At 45.4% G+C, this 15875-nt stretch overlaps 1 protein-coding gene across 1 annotated transcript; it reads left to right on the top strand.

Annotated features, from left to right (window-relative positions):
• Positions 1 to 203: 203 nt before the first annotated feature.
• VLDLR (very low density lipoprotein receptor) lies at positions 204 to 15164 on the top strand. The gene is made up of 18 exons (XM_010582771.1): positions 204 to 345; positions 4623 to 4742; positions 5699 to 5821; positions 6707 to 6829; positions 8200 to 8571; positions 8678 to 8800; positions 8884 to 9006; positions 9459 to 9578; positions 9656 to 9781; positions 10163 to 10334; positions 10669 to 10893; positions 11051 to 11169; positions 11548 to 11687; positions 11803 to 11944; positions 12260 to 12406; positions 13815 to 13892; positions 14003 to 14172; positions 14512 to 15164. The coding sequence occupies exons 1-18, from the start codon at positions 204 to 206 to the stop codon at positions 14545 to 14547; spliced, it is 2601 nt and encodes an 866-aa protein (XP_010581073.1). The 3' UTR covers positions 14548 to 15164.
• The last annotated feature ends 711 nt before the right edge of the window (positions 15165 to 15875 follow it).

Raw genomic sequence — 15875 nt, 5'->3', positions numbered from 1 at the left:
CGGCAGCGCGGGGCGGCCGGGCGGCTGGTATAAGAGCGCCGCGGGGACACCTTCCCCTCCATGCCTGCGTCCGACTCCTTCTCCTCGCCTCTCCGGCCGCGGCGCTCGCCCGCCCTCTCCCTCACGCTATCTGTCGCTCTCTCCCGCGCCTTCTCCCCCCGTCTCTCTCGCCTTCTCCTGCCCTCTCTCTTTCTGCTACGGTGATGCCGTCGGACCAGCAGCGCGGAGACCTGACCGCCGTGGCGGCTGCCGCCCCCGGCCGCGGTATGGGGCGGCGGGCGGTCGCGTGCTGCTGGGCGCTGTGCCTGCTGCTCGTTCTCAGCTGCCTGCGCGCCTCCGCCGACGGTGAGTGTGGGGCCCGGGGGGCCCGGGGCGCGCACCGCCGGGGCTGGTCCCGCCGCCTTACCCCTCCCCACCCCGTCTCTTCTCCCCCCGCCCTTTCGGTTTGGGGTTTTTTTGTTTTGCTTTGTTTGGGGGTTTGGGGTTTGGTTTTGTTTAGGCTTTGTGGGTTTTGGTTGGTTTTTTTTTCTTTTGTCTCTCACGCTGCCTGCCCTCTGCGCCGGGGGGAGCGGGGCTCCGCGGAGGGGCCGCCGGGGCGGGCCCGGGCTCCCGGGGGCGCAGGGGGGCGCTGCCGACGGGGTCTGCCCCGCCGCCCCTCTTGTCGGCGGAGGCGCCGCCTTCCCCGCCGGGCCGCCTGTGGCGCGCAGGGCCGGCGAGGGTGGGCCTGAGCCCCTGCCCGGCGGGGCCTCCCCGCACCGCGGAGCACTTCTCCGGGCAGCGACCCGGGTGCCGCGGGAGGGTCTGATTTCCTGGGCCGTGCCCGGTGCCGAGGGCAGGGTCTGCGTCCCTGGGGCTTACCGGGGCGGGGGGGACTGGGGCTTTGTCGTGGAGGAAGGAAGAGGGGCCCTTGGGCAGGCTGCGGCGTTAGAGATGCTGTCAAACTACTGTGCAACTTTGGCTTTGTGGCATCCAGCAGCACTGGCGTGGCTCTAGTTCAGGGCCGGGGTAACCACCGTAAAGGGGTCTCCACCTGGTGGCAAGGTTGAGTCTTGCCACCGCCGGATCTTGCCCTGCTTGCGGGCTGGGCTCTCGCTAGTAGTGCTGCTCGCGGCGAGCTCCAGGGTTGCCTCTCAGCGTAGAAGCGGTTACCCCTACGGCAGAGAGACCTGCACATTAAGCCAATTGGATAGTCAATTAAAAATATTTTCCTCTTGAGTGGAGGTAGTAATCAGCTGGCTGACTCCTTTCTTCCTTCAGGAGGTGGGGTCTAGCCTACTCTTCTAGGTGGGAGATGGGTAGTTGATGTCTGTGTTGCTGTATGGCTCTTAATCTCCTGACTAGTGCCCTAAAGTAGGCCGAAGTGTCAGATCTTGGCTGTGTTGGCAAAGTATGCTTAAAGGTAGTTGGACCTTGTAGTCCTAACGGTGTGCAGTAGTTCGGAACACTGGGTCTGCCACGCAGGGCCCAGGCAGGGGATTGTTGCATCCGGCCCTCATACGAGGAAGAAGAGGGGAAACGTCTGCCTAGCCCCTCCTCAATTCCCAGTACATGACGGGATTGCTCCCGTGTCTGGTCTACAACAGACATGGATTAAACGGCTCTAGTATGAAGGACCAAGCTGGCTGGCACTGAAACTGCTAGTGCACTGTAGTCGGAAATCGTAACGAGATACGCAGTGGAGGGCAACTCTAGTCCACCAAGTTAGCCTGACTCTTCCCTCAGTTTGAGTTGGTGGCCCCACCAGCCCTCTCCTACTAGTAGCTGCAATTGCCAGGGTCTGGGGGGAGTCTAAGCTAGTTCCTGTATGAGCTCTCACAAGGTTTCCCAATCACTTTTGCAAGCTTTTCTGGGACTCGGTGTCAGATGACAGCACACAAGTGTCACATGTTTGAGGCTGCCCAGACAAGTAATCTGACAACTTGCTTAAGGGGCTGAGACAAACAGTGACAGCAGAGGTATGGAGAAAGGCAGTTTAACTTGGGTAGTCATTGTAACTGTGCTCCTTCATCCTGCACACATTGCTGCTTATGAGCCGACTTCTAGTAAGTAGTTGCCTGCGGAACAGTGAAATAACACGTGTTAGCAGTCACAGGCTGTGGAGTTACTGGTTTTCTACATCTTTTGCCTAAGCCTTATCCCAAGGAGGAGAAAAGGTGTGAAGGTGCTTCTGGTGTATGAGTAGTGCGTGAAGAGAAGCTTTGACTTGGTGGCTAATTGATGCTGATCTAAAAATTAAGTGTCTGGTGACTGAAGCTGCAACTGAGATATGACTCTGTTGCTTCAAATAGCAGTGGCTTAGACTGGTAGTGTCATGACCAAATGGGTACCCGGCATTGGAGAAATGTGCTAGGTATAAGACAGGGGACCACAGTTAGTTACTGGCTGGAACTAACTGTCATCTTAACTGGAGCTCACACCAAGTGGCCTGTAGAGTTTGGCAGACATCTTCAGGAATAGCAAGAGATGATGAACTTTACCTTTGTGCACCTGTGGGGGTGTTAGGTGCTGTCAGTTCTTTACTTGTTTGTGGGCTAACAAAAGTAGTTGTTGTGACATTTCACTTGGTATCAGCTGCAGAAGCGATGATACCTTCTTGGAATGGCTTGTTGTAGTTGTAAAGTTATAGCTGTTACTCCAAGCTCAGTTCCTGTTTCATTTAGCCTTGTTTGTAGCTTCCCTGTAGCATTTGGTCAAAGTGATGTAATGTTTGTAAGTCACAATGTATTAAGAAGTCTTAGCAAGCCTTTTCTGGTTATTCTAGCTTGAAATAGAGTAACTGAGGAGTGTGGAGTTATTTTGGGATCTCCTGAGTGGCAGGCTTAGTCTAATATCTCTAGTATGCTATTTTGGGAAAGGTTGACTGTTCTCACTCTGAAAGCCTGGATAAGAGTGTCTCCAAACTAGCAGGAGTCACTTGTTTCATATTTTAGGTGGTAGTACAGTAATAACTGGAATAATGCGTGACCAGGGCTTGCAAGCAGAAGGCTGCTTCTGTTAGAGGTTACTGGACAACAAGGTGATGTCAGGCTTGGAGGGAGCATTAGCTGTGGCTTCTGCACCCTCTCTAAGCTGGCTGGGGTGTGCTTTCTAGCACAAGGCAAGCTACTTGTTTGACAGCTCTTGACCAAATAGTAGTAGCTTTATGAAACCGTGCTATTAGAAGGTGCATGCTAGTGTAACTCCCATCCTGAAAAGGGAAGGAGGGATGGAAATAGAGAGCACAAGAACTTATGTTCAGTTTTTGGCACTCTTTGAACACAGTTCCCATGAAACAAGTTGTTATGGCTTTACTCTGTCTGACAAGTGAGTAAGCATTTTACTCAGCCAGTAAGACTGCTAAAACATTAGCAGAGTTCAATAAGCTGCTGTTTCAAATCCTTTACTTCTAGCATGAATTTACATGAGACACTCAGCAGGTAAAATTGCCCGTTGTCCTCACTTACACTCTGTCCAGAGTTTGCCATTGCCTAGTGCCTGATGGCTGGCCAATATAATGTGAAATGGCTGAATAGCTTCCTTCCACTTGGAAATTGTCTTGCGTTTTGCTTGTCATACACAGAAGATATAAAATAACAAGTAATGTTCTACTAAAATTTGATGCCCTTTGTGAGCCCTGGAATGCCAAGACAAAGCACCTCCACTAAATGATGCAATAAACCAAGGAGGAGCAGGAGTCTTGCATCATGCTGTAGACATGTGCAGCCAATACTAATGCATGAGCTTGCACACTTGCCTGCATGCATTACATGAAACAGCTCTGGCTCAGCTGCTGAAGAAGCAGGCTGCTGCTTTTAGTGACAGTTAGAACATGGCTTCAAGACAAAATAGATTCCCTTGAGGGATGGGGTCATACAGTTTTAGAGCTGAAGATACTCTGGAAAATGCACTCTTAACTCTAACCACCATGCAGAAAGCAGAACCTTACTCAAGCGTACTAATAAATCAAGACTGTTATCAGTTGGGAGACAACAGACTTGATTCTGGAAGGAAGTGATAAATTATCTTGCTCTCTTAGTATCACACTTGATCTAACTTTAATAAGCAAGATCCAGATAAGTAATCACATTTCTTTTTGTGTATACTAAGGAATGTCTCTGGGTGCCCTTGTTTGAGGAGTAACTTAAATCCTGAAAACTTGTTCAACTACAGAGCAGATATCTAAGCTATCTTTACACTTGGGGATTCTGCTGTAATGTTTTAGCAGCAGAGTACTTAAATGCTAATCCAGCTTGACATTAGTCAATTCTAAACCCAGTTTGCTTAAAGTTTGAGGAGTTTTGCGAATGCAGTGCTAGGCGCTGGACAGCAGAAGTCTGTGTGCATGCATCCCTCTGCCTTGCAAACGTGACCCTGCCTTGAAAAGGAAAACTCAGTAAGAAGAACACTGGTGGTTTACTGTTGTCTGGCAGGTGGGCTGTAATAGTGCTTAAGCTCAGCATTTGTACTGTGAAGGAAAACTTCTGGCTCTACTTTCATGATAGAAAATTTGGAGCTCAAATCTGGTTTCATATTGATGTTATGCTGTTTATTAAGCTGGGTAACTTCTTGATCGGCAGTAGGGGGGAAAGCAAGAAAGTATTGCTAAACAGTATCAGGGCTTAGGTTCCTTTTTTTTGTTGAAGGTGCAAGAACAAAATGTGAGGAATCCCAATTCCCATGTAGTAATGGACGCTGTATTCCTTTACTCTGGAAATGTGATGGTGATGAAGACTGCTCAGATGGCAGTGATGAGAGTGCTTGTGGTAAGTAGTCAAAATAAATAATACCTCTGTAGGAGTACTTGCTAATTGGCAGGGGGGCTTAACAGTGGATAGCTGGAGAGATCCTTATCAGGTCCAGCACTTCTGATAGTCAGAATACAGAGTAGAGGACAAATTCCCTAGAACAATGGGGGCGACTATCTTGATGCCTTACATCTGAGGCAGTTGAATTTTCCTGAGTGCTATGAAAGTCTCCTGGAATTGGTGACCAAGAAAAAAGCTCATGACCAAAACTCTTTATTTGCAAGGGTGGTGACAGTCAAGAACAGAATGCAAGCCTGTTCTCAGTTGCTGCTTGAAGACATAGCCGAAACTGCTATTAGCACTTAGCTGTTGGCTATTCCATGGTTAAATGCCCTGATTTATGTGTGAAAAATTCTGATGTGTCTCCTATAAACACTAACTCTAGCTTTGGCTGCCAGCTTTTGCTTTAAGCAGACATAGAGGCCAAGATGGATGACAAGATATACTTGGAGACAAGGCAAAATGGACTCAGTATCCAACACTGGTGTAGCTGAACTGCCAGTCTGCTCAAGCAGGCCTAAACTGTTACCTTAGGGTTACATAGTACTGTGCTTCTGTAATGGCAAATCAAATGCCTTCATAATAAACTCAGAGTTCAAAATCTGAATATTAATATCAATAGAGCTTACTTTAACTCAAGTGTGTTCAAAGAACCAGCTATTCTAGCAGCATAGTCTCCCTTAACAATAGCAGTCCTTCAGTGCCTGCTTACAGGAAGATAAATGTTTCTCTGTGCACAGTATAACTCTCTAGGAAGTGTTAAACAGCACTGTCATTAGACTGGAGGATGACACCAAACATCCAAGAACTAAGGATATTGCATTACTTTCCTAGGGCAAGGCAGCTTATCTCTAGCTGTGACAAACAAGCTAAGCTCTGGTCTCTAAACAAGTGGCTGTCCTTCTCCCTTGCAGTGAAGAAGACATGTGCTGAATCTGATTTTGTGTGCATCAGCGGTCAGTGTGTGCCTAACAGATGGCAGTGTGATGGGGATCCGGACTGTGAAGATGGGTCTGACGAGAGTGCTGAACTGTGTCGTAAGTGAGCCTGGCTTGTGATGCAGGCAAGCCTGTGGGGAGTAGTGTTTTGACTTCTTGCCTGTGTGCAGCCCGGCTCTCCTCCTAAAGGAAGGATGAACTTGTGTTGGAGAGCACCTTCCTAAGTGCTAGCTTAGCTTTGGCCGCACTGGGGTCTTGACAAGACTTTTTACTACTTAAAAAGATGCAGAACTGAGTGGGGACTCTGCACTTGTCTCTGGTAAGAGATAGCAAGTACAAAGTTTTACTGACAGTCAGAAGCAGCAAGCACAACATGACAGACCTGACCATTGCTGTGGCCTGTTCACCACGTGATCACTGTCCTCCAAGACAACTACTTTGCAAGATAACCAGAGCTAGTGTAGGAGCTGAGTGACTGACTGAATGTTGGGGGGTGGGAAGCAGAAGTGCAAATGCTTGACTTGGAGGTCTCGCAGTTGGCAACCCCAGTCTTAAGTGTGGTAACCAATCAAGGAATATAGATCTGTGAAGCTTCATTTCTCTGTATTGATAGGATCCACACTGAGGAATACATCAGCCCCAAGTCCTACTGCACTTTGGCATTATTCCTGCCTACTACTATGTGTTATAGCTCAAACTTCTACAGTAACTGGTGTGCAATCACAAAACTACCACTACAAAAATATTCTTAAAATACTAATCTGTTAGGAGCCAGAAGTATTTTTTTTGCTGAAGACTATGAACTAGTGTAAACTCTTCCATGATGGGGCCGTCAGCTTAGATGGATGCTGGTATTTAATTAACTGCAACTTTGTCCAGAGCTGAAGCCTCTCAGTCTGAACTTTCAGGACAACTGCTAAAACCCAAGATCAGTAGCTCTTAAATTTCAGAACTCCTAAATTGAACTTAAACTTTTTTCAATAGATATGAGAACATGCCGGGTAAATGAAATCAGCTGTGGTCCTCAGTCAACCCAGTGTATCCCAGTATCCTGGAAATGTGATGGTGAAAAAGACTGTGACAGTGAAGAAGATGAAGAGAATTGTGGTAAGGGAAGAAACGGTGGCTGCATAACTCTATTTGAAATTGACTTGTCTGGAAAGGAGCTAGCTGGGCAGTATACCTGGGAAGATAAATTTCTCATAGTGTCAATATCTCCTTAAACATACATCACCTTGTATTGCAGCCCACTTAACAAAGCAGACTTGTTCTAACACTCCTCTGTCCTGCTAAGTTAAGAGCTACAGCAATATAAGCTATTCAACATCTGTCTTTGGTCTCTGGCTAACTTTGGTAATAGCCATAGGCTTAGTTGCATGCCAGGCAAACCATCAGAACTTGTTCTCTGCAGAGTTTCTCCACAGGTAACTCTAGTTGCTGCTTACATTAACAAATAGTCTCCTAAAAATGTAGTAGTGACTTGTAGCCAAGGACACAGCTGATCTGCTTTATAGCCCTGTCCTGGAGGATTCTATGTGCTTGTCTGAAAGCATAGACTAGGGAAGCTAGGTTTCAAGTGTTGGGGGCAAACTTCAGGCTGGTACACAAATGAAGCTGCCACTGCCAGCATTAGAGTGCAGCATTCCTGGCTTATTCTAATGAATTTGCATATGTATGAGTTGTTTGATGTGTCCTGAGACAAATTTGCTGTAACCAAAACCACAGGGCTGGCTTCCATCAGAGCTATCTTACCTGGATGGGCTAATGAGACAGATCTCCAGACTTCCGTTATGTCTCTGTGGAGTTGCTGCCCTACTGAGCAACCAAGTGCCTTAATCTGAGAAGTAAATCTACAAACAGTATTTCTAATGAAGCTGATAAAACTATCAGCCTGGGCATACTGAGCTGCTAGCTACGCTGCTATTAAACCAGCATAATTTGTACTGGCGTAAGTTGTGTGGGTGTGCTTAATACCACAGGATCAACTGGTGCAAGATCTTGATCTGTTATCCCCAGTGTTCCAGGCAAATGGGCCACTGCCGTCCTGGGCACCAGCACAAAACACTTCAATTTCAAACTACAGTGCATGCTGACCATCTGGCTACTTTAATCTTAGTCTGTACTCTAGAGTTAGCAATTCTCTTACCTTCTGTCTCTGGTTCACAGTGTTTGAGCCTGTTTTCTGAAAGGCTCGCACGCTGAAGCAGAACAGCCTAGCTGCTTCACAAGGAGGTTATTTTCACTTAGTAGCTCAAAACTGATGCTGCTCACTCATACCATCCAAAGGCAAGGAGGACAGTCTGTGTGGTGCTCAAGCATCCTGTAGGTGGTCAGTTAGGTTCTCCTAGAGCCTTATACAGGATGCTGATCTTCTGTCAGCTAACAGCTGATGAAGAACCTACAAAGCAAAACACCTTCATATGAAAGTCGGCCGCCTTGGGATAATCTGCTAATCTCTCTTACTCCTGTTACTCCAGGCAATGTAACTTGTAGTCCAGCAGAGTTCACATGCAGCAGTGGGCAGTGTATTTCCAAGAGCTTTGTCTGCAATGGTCAAGATGACTGCAGTGATGGTAGTGATGAGCTGGAGTGTGCACCTCCTACCTGTGGAGTTCATGAGTTCCAGTGCAAGAGTTCCACTTGCATCCCCATCAGCTGGGTGTGTGATGATGATGCTGACTGCCCTGACTACTCGGATGAATCTCTAGAGCAATGTGGCCGCCAGCCTGCACCTCCTGTGAAGTGCTCTGCCAGTGAGGTGCAATGCGGCTCAGGTGAATGTATCCACAAAAAGTGGCGCTGTGATGGAGATCCTGACTGCAAGGATGGAAGTGATGAAGTCAACTGCCGTAAGTTAACTTGGTCCTTCTCTAGGATGTGCTGGTTGGCTTCTGTTTTATTTTCTTTCCTTCAGCAGACCTCAGGAGTTTAAGTATGTAACGGCTGTGTCCTCAGCTTCTCGGACCTGCAGACCAGACCAGTTCAGATGTGAAGATGGGAACTGCATCCATGGGAGCAGGCAGTGCAACGGTGTGAGAGACTGTCTGGATGGCACTGATGAAGCAAGTTGTAACAATGGTAAGTGGACCTAAGCAAAAGTAAAGTATTTGCAGAATACCTGTTGTAGCTGGTGGTTGCCCTCACAATCTTCATTATCTCAGTTATTCAGTGCTCTGGACCTGGCAAATTCAAGTGCAGAAGTGGAGAATGCATAGATGTCAATAAAGTGTGTAACCAGCAGAGAGACTGCAAAGACTGGAGTGATGAGCCTCTCAAGGAGTGTAGTAAGCGAAAAAACTCATTACACAATGCTGACCACTAGACATACTTGGATACTCTGAGCTGTCAGTCTGGAATGCCCATCTGCACTTCCTTCGTGGCAAACAAATGGCCAAGAGCAACCTAGTCAATAGGCTAGTTTTATCCTAGCCAAACTGGCTATTGGGATGATTTCTCCATGGCCAGAAGGCACTTGAAGGCATTAGAAACTCTGAAACTTCCAGGAACCTCAATCTTTGTCTGCTACTGCCAACTTGTAACACAAGTAATAAGCTGATAGCTGAGCAAGTATGAATTTGAGGAGGGTGTCTTGCATGTGACTTCAAGTGCCGGAGTGGTTTATCAGATGTGGCAGACATCATTAGAAAATGGATGGGTGTCTGGTAAAGCACTCCATGACTAAGACTTCAAGACTAAATATGTGTCCTGTCTCAGGTGGCCAATTCTTCTTTTCTAGACATAAATGAATGTCTGGTGAACAATGGTGGATGCTCTCATATCTGCAGAGATCTTGTTATTGGCTATGAATGTGACTGTCCAGCTGGGTTTGAGCTTTTGGACAGGAGAACCTGTGGAGGCAAGTATGAAGTAGGTTAACATGGACCCTACTGATGGTATTGGAGATGAGAATAAATTAAATTCTTGTCTTTACAGATATCAATGAATGCCAGAACCCTGGTATCTGTAGTCAAATCTGTATCAACCTGAAAGGGGGCTACAAATGTGAATGTAGCCGTGGCTATCAGATGGATCTTGCTACTGGGGTGTGCAAAGCAGTGGGTGAGTATTGGCATAGGACTTCCGTATCCCCATTTTAAAATGAGGTAGCAAGTGTTGTACTGTTTATGCTATTGCGGTTTTGACACTAGTTGTTGTGCTGTTATCAATATAACTTGTACATACCTGAACACTCCTAACACTTTGAATGATGCTGTGATACAGTACTTAAAGCTGCCTGACATAAACTGCTTTTGTCTGCTCCCTGGGCAGTTGTGGAGGGAGAAAAGGATGAGGTATGGTACAGCCAAGGCCTCTGTCAGCATCCATTAGCAAGTGTGGAATGGCAAATACTAAATCTGATGACTTTTAAAACTAGTCATAAAAGAACAGTATGTGATGGCATGTCTAGAATTACAGAAAACACTTATGCTCTTTTCACAGGGAAAGAACCATGTCTAATTTTCACCAACCGCCGGGATATCAGGAAGATTGGCCTTGAGAGGAAAGAATACATTCAGCTAGTAGAGCAGCTAAGAAACACTGTAGCTCTAGATGCTGATATTGCTAAGCAAAAGCTTTACTGGGCTGACTTTGGCCAAAGAGCAATCTTCAGGTAAATGGACTCAGCTTCTGAACGCTAGGGTGCTCCCCTAAACCATCCCACTTTTTACCCAAGCTGCTTCTCTAGGCTCTGATGATGAAAACTAGATTCCTGATGTCCTGAAGACAAAGTACAGTAGATGCAAGTTCCCACAACTAGCAGTGTGTAAGCCTATTGCACTTCCTAGTAACTGCTACTACAATTGTACAAAAGGCACTCTGTGGAAAGTCACAAGTGCATCTTCTGCATTGTCTGCTTGAGATCTGTACGCAGTATTTGCTGAGGCATGCCAAGTGGTAGTGTCTGTGGAGGAAGGGTTTGAAAGCAAGTAATTCTTGTCTTCCAGTGCCTCTCTTGATACCCGTGATAAAGTTGGAACACATGTCAGAATCCTGGACAACATACACAGCCCTGCAGGAATTGCTGTTGACTGGGTTTATAAGAACATCTACTGGTCTGACTCAACTGCAAAGAGCATTTCAGTGGCTAGCCTAGATGGCACAAAAAGAAAGGTTTTGTTTTTCTCTGAGCTGAGAGAGCCAGCTTCTATTGCTGTAGATCCTCTCTCTGGGTGAGTATTTGTCCTGGTTCCCTTAAAAGAGCGGATCTACCAGCTACTTCATGTCCTGACAACTGGCTTAGCTAGCCTTTGTTAGTTATTGGTCATAATTAAGAGTGATACTACACAGTACTATAGTGCATCATACAACATAAATTCTGCTTCACAGCTTTATGTACTGGTCAGACTGGGGTGAGCCAGCAAAAATTGAAAAAGCAGGAATGAATGGATTTGACAGACAGCAGCTTGTGACAACAGAAATCCAGTGGCCTAATGGAATTGCTCTAGGTATGTTGAACTTGTCTCTGTGCCAGAGGTATTCTGGAGCTTTAGCAATTTGTTTGCTACAAAAGCCAAGGTCATCCTTCAGAGAACTACTTTCAGCTTCTGAGAATGGGAAGTTCCTGCATGCCTGGAGACACTGCACCAGGCACAGATAGCAGTTCTCAGATGCTGAAATGGTAACCTTTCTTGCACTGCTCTATATTATAGTTGAGGCACAGGCCACTTAGGAAGCACTGCAACAGCCTTCTGCATCCCAGTGTGGTAAGAAACTAGAGCAACACTGCAACTATTCTTGAACCTTGGGTGTTTCAACTTCTGCAGGAGGCTTTGGAGGTTTTCTCTGTGTAGATAGTAAATACATTTAGGTTTTTTTCCTCCTAGATCTTGTAAAAAGCCGTCTGTACTGGCTTGATTCTAAACTACATATGCTGTCAAGTGTGGACTTTAATGGTCAGGACCGTAGAATTGTGCTGAAGTCTCATATGTTCCTTCCTCATCCTCTTGCTCTAACAATATTTGAGGTAAGAATGACTTCCTGTAGTAATTGTTAGAGATCCTTTTCTTGCTAGTATGTGGCTAGGAATTACAGTGCTGGTAGCAACACAGAGGTAATGGGATGTAATGACTGTCTTCTAGGACCGTGTGTACTGGATTGATGGAGAGAATGAGGCAGTCTATGGTGCCAACAAATTTACTGGATCTGAATTGGTTACCCTAGTGAACAACCTCAATGATGCACAGGACATCATTGTGTATCATGAACTTGTTCAGCCTTCAGGTAACTCTAATACAGTTTATAGTTATGTCAGTGTATACTTGTAAGAAGCCTGCTCTGCTTTGTTGGTGGCAAATGGTATCCCTTCCCTGCGTAGCTGCCTACTTCACTTCTACTTGGAGTGCTTGGAGCTTCTAATATAGGCACCCCCACTGGGATTGAGAGAAGGTCTAGTTGCAGTTGCTCTTTCTTAGGCAGAGCAGAAACAAATCTGTAACTGCAGAGACAAGTAACTCTAGTAGAGCAATTACTGACCAAATAATTATGCTATACATGTGGAGTATGAAGGCTTATTCATGTCAATTGCTGTACCAACAGGCAGGAACTGGTGTGAAGAGAATGTGGCAAACGGAGGCTGTAGCTACCTGTGCCTGCCTGCTCCTCAGATAAATGAACACTCTCCAAAGTACACCTGTGCATGTCCTGTTGGATACTTCTTGCAGGAGGATGGTCTGAGATGTGCAGGTATGGTAACATGACTGAAATCTTTTCCAGGATGGATGGGGAAGGAGTAGGAATGCTGAATCTGTTAGAGGCAAATATGGCAGTATAGGCTGACAGCATTGCATGAGTTAATCTGATGTAATTAATCTTGGAGGGGGTAGTCTTCTAGCATGCATTAAGCTGGCCCTCAAAAGTTAGCAGGTGCTGTTCAAAGCCCATGCTTGGCTTCTGCATCGTCATCATTTGCAACAAGACCTTGTACCTCCATGGCTTTCTTCGGATAGCAAGCACATGCACATAACATACCAAGCCCCTTTCTTATAAAACAAGGGATATAAACCAGCATGGCTCTACACTGTGTGAATACACAGCATTGAAAAGCTGATAGGCTAGTCTTGCTGGCCAAGGAAGTTTGTTTGGACCTCCTTTCGTGGTCCACACTAACAGGCTGCTGCTACTACCCTGAGCACTGACTGTATTGCAGGCTTGTTTGTCTAGTGGAGTGGAACTAGAAACTCCAAGGTGCCACTTACTATATTGCATGTTGATTCTGACTGCCACAGTTAAAGCACTGAAAGCAAGGACGCTGCCCTCAGTTGGCTGCTCTAAAGGGTTGCCATAGGTATCAAAGACAGTAGCTAACCAGTAAACTTCTAGAACTGAAATCTCACTCAGAAAACCTGAGGTGGCTTACTGTTGTCATGACTCTAAATACCTGTAATTCATGCCTGATTAACTGTCTAGCGTTATTCTTGGAATTTTTTTATCAAAACCCCTCAGCTGAGTGTATGCTAATGAAATCACTAATGTCAGTGTTTCCAATAAAGCTAACAAGCTGCATGATCATTCTGCCATCTGCTAAACATTCACTACCATGGCTCTCATAGCTAAGCCATTGCAGAACTTCAGGATTAACTGGGTTCTTGATCTATAATTAGTTTCAGGTACTGGAACAACTGTGGCTTACACTGAGGCTAAAGATACCAGCACAACAGAAAAATCTCCAACTGTTGGACTAGTTCCTGGAGGTACTGGTCCCAATAACTCAGACTGCTGAACATTAGAGAAATTAAATGCAAACTGACCCACTAGCCTATGTGAAGTTTTCTCCTTTGCATGCAGGTAGAGAACACAGGCCAGGTCATGTATGTAGTACAAGTACAACAGCTGGAGCATGTGATGAACAGAACTAGTTCACTTATGACAGTGTGGAACCTACAGGTTCCATGAAATCCCAGAAGTGCTCAGAGAAGGCAAGCAATAAGAAAAGCTTTCTCCTAATAAAGAATTAAGCCTGTTTAGGCTGTTCTTGCAGTGTGTTACTGAGAAGCCAATATATGATAGCAGCTTCTGGGCTTGGGAAGTGCTTGCATCTGACAGTCTGCCAGCCTGTCAGTAAGCAAGCTCACTACTTCAAATTCTCATGCAGGATTCAACAGGAGTGGTACAACATCTGGAATTGTTATAGCTGGAGGAACATCAGCAGCTTGGTCTGTTCTTCCTGTCTGTGAGTACAGCATTCACTAGCTTTTGGGACCCCTTGTGGTGGGGCAAGCCACTCTTTAAGAGCTTGACTTGACCTTACTCCATACTTGCAATCTGTTTCTCTCTCTGAAGTGTTGCTGATGATGGCTGCAATGGCTGGCTACTTCATGTGGCATAACTGGCAGCACAAGAACATGAAAAGCATGAATTTTGATAATCCTGTCTACCTGAAAACTACAGAAGAGGACATCACAATTGATATTGGAAGACACAGCAGTTCAGTAGGACACACCTACCCTGCAGTAAGTAAAGCTATTGACGTGTCTGAGGTTAACCCTTAGAGTAGACATAAAGACTGTCAAATGATACCTGACTTAAGAGCAGAAACCTCCCCTAAACCTGAAAGCTGCTGGCTGCAGCCAAACCACTGGGCTGAATCAGCTGAGAACTTGTCCTTTTTAATCAAGGTTAAAGTAGTAGTAGGCAACTACTGTCCTATACCTGGGATGGAGTAATTGGTACTGAATGTGGTCACCAGCCTGCAGAACTAGCCCATTTCAAACTGCCATGTAGTGATGATATGCCTTGTTTTGCATCTTTTATTAGTATAATTGTAGCTAACTTGTACTTATTTTGTACAGATATCTGTTGTAAGCACAGATGATGATATGGCGTGAGCACTGGATCAGGAATCTTTTTCCGGTTTACTTGTGTTTTACACTCTTTGGGGATAGTAACCAGGTTTGTGGCTGAAAGACTTCCTCCATTCTTGGAAGAAAGAAGATACTTTCTGTATGTATGGAACACTTACGTAAATAGCTGTTTTATACAGCTTAACAACAAACTCTGTAAATAGCTGTCCACAACAATTCAGCTTTTAGTGGTTACCGTTTTATCTGTAACCCTTGGATTGTCAGTCAGTAACACCACTGACCAAATATAAAGCACTTTCCATAGAAAGCCATATTCCAGCCACAACTTGTAACACCTGTACATATATGTATAGGCCACTTGTAAATATTATTCTTGGAAAATCACTATCAAGCACTTTGAAATACTTCAAATATAAATTGTTGTACACTGTCTTTTTCAATGATTGGGGCAATGGCAATAGGAAAAAACGGGTTACTATGATTGCCAAAAATTTGTAAACATAAGTGATTTTATATGTATGATTGAAACAATCTTGTCTGTTATCTCTTAGAGGTATACAGGTATGAATGCTCTTTTAAGAAACCACTGTAAATCTTAAATGCAGAGAAGGGGAAAAATAAAAAAAAAAAAAGCAGTTAAACTGTTGGTCTCCATTTTTGTTAGCACTGAAGCAAAATAGAGTGTCTCCTAAGTTAGAAGCTTTAGTGGGCTACACTACTGCCAGCCAGAACATGAAGTATTTCTGAAGTTCCAGACTGCTAAGACAGTACTCATCTGCCAGGTGACTGAGGATTGTACTTGAGACTAATAGTCTGCACAGTACTGGACTGATTGGGTCTCCTTTCATAGGAGTCCAGCTGGACTCCTAAGTTAGGACTGACAGTGGCTAAAAATACTCAACTACTCTTGCAAGCTCTTAAGAGGTACCATTGACAGAGATGCTACATGGGTACAGGTCAAAGCATTGTCTGCTAGGTAAGTGTAAGGTCCTTGCAAAGGATGTTATGCATGAGCTCACAGTAGTGTCAAGCTATTAGCAGTTATTCTTCATGGTAAAGCTAGTGCAAGTTGCATCTTGGTAGCTGCTACACTGGTACAAAGGAATAACAGAGCTTGTGACTTGGCAGCTAATCACAGCAGCCTGCTCCTGGAGTCTCAGTGCTGAAAAGCCCCTGTTGCTACATCTGTAATGACAGAAGTCCCCTGCAATAAGCACCAATGAGATAGTGTCCCTTTCCCTGTGGGAACTAAATTCACTGTAATGGCTCTAAGACACTGACCACTTGAAGTGCTGGAGCCTTTCTCTTTGGTAACCATAGGAATGAAAAATAAATTGTACAACTGTTCTGCA

The sequence above is a fragment of the Haliaeetus leucocephalus genome, unplaced genomic scaffold (assembly GCF_000737465.1).
Source record: "Haliaeetus leucocephalus isolate CR32 unplaced genomic scaffold, Haliaeetus_leucocephalus-4.0 Scaffold849, whole genome shotgun sequence".
Taxonomy (NCBI): domain Eukaryota; kingdom Metazoa; phylum Chordata; class Aves; order Accipitriformes; family Accipitridae; genus Haliaeetus; species Haliaeetus leucocephalus.
The sequence above is the reverse complement of the archived record's forward strand: the minus strand, read 5'-3'. Positions and strand labels throughout refer to the sequence as shown.